The 4,665-nt window shown below is 38.3% G+C and overlaps 1 protein-coding gene across 1 annotated transcript; it reads left to right on the forward strand.

Annotated features, from left to right (window-relative positions):
* Positions 1–2,844: 2,844 nt before the first annotated feature.
* LOC142170347 (uncharacterized) lies at positions 2,845–4,030 on the forward strand. Its single transcript, XM_075232240.1, has 2 exons — positions 2,845–3,321; positions 3,374–4,030. The coding sequence occupies exons 1-2, from the start codon at positions 2,845–2,847 to the stop codon at positions 4,028–4,030; spliced, it is 1,134 nt and encodes a 377-aa protein (XP_075088341.1).
* Positions 4,031–4,665: the final 635 nt, after the last annotated feature.

Genomic DNA, 4,665 nt, shown 5'->3' on the forward strand with positions numbered 1-4,665 from the left:
TCCCCCCAAAAAATTGAGTTACCTGCATTAATATGCCAAACCATATGTTGTTCTGCAATCTTTCTTACCTTTGTCAAATGTTTCCATGAGTGAGAGTTTCCAGAAGACCATTGCTTAGCAACAGGGTGAACTCTAATGCAATATTTGTGCTTGAGAAAGTTAGACCACAGAGATGTTGTTGTTCTGGATCTCCACCATCTTTTGATAGCTAGAACTTCACTGATATCTTCCATTTTACTAATTCCTATATCTCCTTCATCAATAAGAAAACATAGATTCTTTCATCATCTCCAATGGTACTTTTTATGGTCACCATCAGTGCCCCAGAAGAAATTAACAAAGTGTTTCTCAAGGATATGAAAGGTGGCTTTAGGAGGATTCATAGTAGAGAGAGTATATATAGGAAGAGATTGGAGGACACTTTAAGAACGAGCCTACCTCTATAAGAAAGCATCTTACTATGCCAGTCATTGAGTCTTTTAATGACCTTGTGAACCAAATAGCCAAAGTAAGCAATTTTCTTTATTCCTACATAAAGAGGACATCCAAGGTAATTAAAAGGAAACTCCTTGTCCATAAAGCCTGTATAATCTCTCATCCTATTAATATGGAGGGCACAAGTGTTAGGGGCAGTCAGAAAGAAACTTTATCTCTATTGACAAGCTGACCTGAGCTCATCTCGTAAGCCTTAACCACATTCATGATCATCTCAATAGAGGTACTATTACCACTACTAAAGATAATAATATCATTAGCATAGGCAAGATGGTTAATAATAGGCCCTCTTAAAGGCACAGAGAAAGGAGAAAAATTGCCATTATGATTTAGATTATTCAGAGACCTTAGAAAGGACATAAGCTGCAAGAATAAAGAGAGAGGGGGATATGGTGTACCCTTGTTTTAAACCTTGTGAAGATGTAAAGAAACTGGTTCTGTTACCATTAATAATAATAGAGTAGAGGTCTTGAAAAAAAATATTGACATAAGCGAACTAAATTACTTCTCTCTCTAGCTTCTCTCTCTGCGCACGTTAAACGTGTCTGCTAACACGCGCTGATCGGAAATGGGGAGAGGAAGTCCAAAACGTACTGTGACAAAAGTCTAGCTAGCGGAGTTCATAGCATCAGGTAGCCGGAATGACAATTTGGGGATAAATTGTGGAAATTCTCCACAATTAGGAACCCTAGCTTGCAAAAAGGGAATACCAACAAAAATTCCTAATTCTGAAGGATTGAGTACCATGCAGATGAAGTTAGCACAATTTGGGAAATTTGAGTCCTAATTTGATGAATTCCACACCTAAGTCTACTACTGTGGTGACTGGTATGAAAAGCCCAGGAAAAAGCAATGTTCCATTGACTGCTGTTGTTCCATTAGCGGCAACAGTGAGTAATCAGAAGGAGAAGAATACGATAGTCGAAGGAGTATCAAGTCAAGGGAATACAGGCATTACACCCAAAGCAAACCAAGTGGAGGAGCAAAAAGGCAAGAATAAGAGTTTGGGCTAAATTCCCTCTCCAAAGATTACTGCTAGCACGAGTAAACCAATTGTAGAGGAAGAGCAACAGGGTACTGAGCAACAAGATGAGAAAGTTCTTAAACAGGGGAAGACAGATTCAATTAATGGGAAGATAGAGAAACCTTGGGTGAATCTATTTGCGGGCAATAGATTGGCTGAAAGGGGGATGGATCTAGTCTATATTCCTCTACTGATTCAGAATGGAGTTAAGAAGGTTCAATTGCAACAAGAGGAAATGGCAGAAGACATTGAGAAGTGGCAGAAGGCAATCATAATGTAATAAAAATGAAGTATTGTATTCGGGACCACATACTATGGGGAACAAGCCAATTATCCTCAAATCATGGTCTGTTGATTTAAATTTTATGATGAGGTTTTGAAGATTGTTCCACTGTGGGTGACTTTCCCAAATCTACCTTTGAATTGCTGGGGTAAGATTATGTTGAGTAGAATTGCTAGTGTTTTGGGATGATCGATATATGCTGATGAATGTACATCTAGTATAGCTAGAATCTCATATGCTAGGGTTCTAATAGAAATGAACATTTCCAGGGAATTACCAAAGTGCATTGTAGTGCAGGATCCATCGGGGAAAGAATTTGAGCAGATAGTAGAGTATGATTAGGTGCCACAGTATTGTCAAAAATGTCTTATGGTTGGGCATGATTGTAATGGCTCACAAGCATTTGCTAAACCACAGGGAGAACGACAGTGGGATGGCCAGTAGAAACAGAAGTTTGTAGCACCAAATCAACAAGGCAAAGTTTATAATAATGGAGGTAATATGCAACAAGCAAAGATCCAAAAACCAACAGTCCAATGGGTAGCAAGAGGACAAACCAAACAACTTGATGAGGTGCAAGACAGACAGACAATTCAAACTCAGCAAATTGAGACACAGGAGACTGACAAAGCACCATGGCAGAAAGCTAGTGGAAAAGCTTTGCAGCCTAACTATCCCAGTCCTAAGCAATATGCACTTGTCACTACCAATGGTTTTTCTCCTTTAAGAGTGGATCCACAGGCTGAACATTCAAGCTGGGCTGATACATTGAAGGACAGGGGAGTATGAAAGAAAATGCAGAATAGGTTCCTCATCAATCCATATCAGTATGAAGATAGCTACATGGAATGTAAGGGGGTTCAATAAAGTATATAAGCAAAAGAAGATGAAGGTGTTTCTGCAAGTGAATAAAATAACTATGATAGCAATTATTGAACATAGAATTAAAGATGATAAAATAAAGGATGTAATAAATAAGGTTGTAGCTGGATGGAAATGATGTTCAAATGTCTCTTCAAATGAAAAAGGAAGAATATGGCTTATGTGGGATCCTAATAGTAATATGTTCACAGCTTTACAAAGTCACACACAATTCATTCATGGATTAGTACAAAATGCTAATTCTACTTTTCAATTTGCCTTCACTGTTGTATATGGTCTGCACACAATTGCTCATAGGCATGATTTGTGGGCTACTTTAAATGAGCTGGAGGAACAGATGACCATGCCTTGGCTACTTATGGGAGATTTCAATGCAATTAGGGATATGGATGACAGAGCCAATGGTACTGTAGTTCAGGAAAATGAAATCAAAGATTTTAGAGAGTTTATGGAAGATTGCAGAATGACTGAACTACCAACTGTAGGAAGATGTTATACATGGACTAATAGCCATGTTCATAGCAGGATAGACAGGGTTATAGTAAATGCTCAATGGATTATGGTAATGCCTCCTATGGAAGTCCAAGTGATGGATCCTCATTTTTCAGATCACTCTCCCTTGTGTATAGAGATGGAAGTAAGAGAGGATAGCAGGAAAAAGTCGTTCAAGTTCTATAATTGTTTGCCAGATCATCCAGATTTTGGCCAAATGGTACAGGAAGGATGGCAATACAGGAGTCAATATGGAATGTATATGGCAGAATCTAAAAAAGGTGAAAGTTGCTCTAAAAGGCTTGAATAGGAAAGAGTCTGTTGGTACAACTATTAAGGTCAAACAGATGAGAGAGCAATTGGCGAACATTCAAGCACAGATGAGAAGCACTGCATCAACTATTGATATGTTTGAAGCTGAAAAATCCATTAGACAGAAACTTGAGAAATGGAGTATGATAGAGGAAAGTATATCCAAGCATAAGTCAAGGGTGCAGTGGCTTAAACTAGGGGACTCTAACACAGCCTTTTTCTTTGCTAGTATGAAAGGGAGAGCCTCACAAAATCAAATCAAGATACTTATAGTTGATGATGGAAGCTTGATAAAAACTGCAGCAGGTATTGAGCAAGAAATAGTATGTTTTTATAAGAGATTGCTTGGGAATTCAGCTAGCAGACTACCTGCAATTGATCCTAATGTGATGAAGCAAGGACCAGTTTTAACAAGGAATCAACAACTACAACTAATCTCACCTTTCACCAGTGATGATGTGTTCAAAGCCTTACAGGGGATTGATGACTCGAAAGCTCCATCGGCTGATGGTTTCAATGCATGTTTTTACAAGAAAGCATGAAGCATAATTGGGAAGGATGTAACAGCAGTAGTTCTTAACTTCTTCAGTGAGAGTAAAATGTATAAACCAGTCAATAGCACTTCGGTCACTCTTATTCCCAAAGTGAAAAACCCAGCCTCAATCAAGTAGTATCGACTTATCTCATGCTGTACTATCCTGTATAAGATCATCTCAAAGATGCCAACAAGTAGATTGCAATCAATAATGGATTATTTGGTTGACAAGAGTTAGGCAGCTTTTGTACCAGGTAGATTGTTGAATGACAACATTTTACTAGGGCATAAACTTGTGAAAGGTTATGGAAGGAAAGAAATTTCACCTAGATCTATCATCAAGATAGACATGCAGAAGGCATATGATTCCCTGGAATGGGTGTTCTTAGAACAGGTTCTCATAGCAATAAACATACCCAGACAGTTCATAAAATGGATTATGAGTTGCTTTACCACTGTGTCTTATTCAATTGTGATTAATGACAAACCAAAAGTTCCATTTGATGCTAAGCGAGGAGTCAGACAAGGAGACGCTTTATCACCATATCTCTTTGTCTTGGCAATGGAATACCTGACAAGGTTGTTGAAGGATTTGAAGAATAAACCAGACTTCAATTTTCATCCTAGATATGAGAAGCTAAA

Source organism: Nicotiana tabacum, chromosome 16, assembly GCF_000715075.1.
Source record: "Nicotiana tabacum cultivar K326 chromosome 16, ASM71507v2, whole genome shotgun sequence".
Classification (NCBI taxonomy): Eukaryota; Viridiplantae; Streptophyta; class Magnoliopsida; order Solanales; family Solanaceae; genus Nicotiana; species Nicotiana tabacum.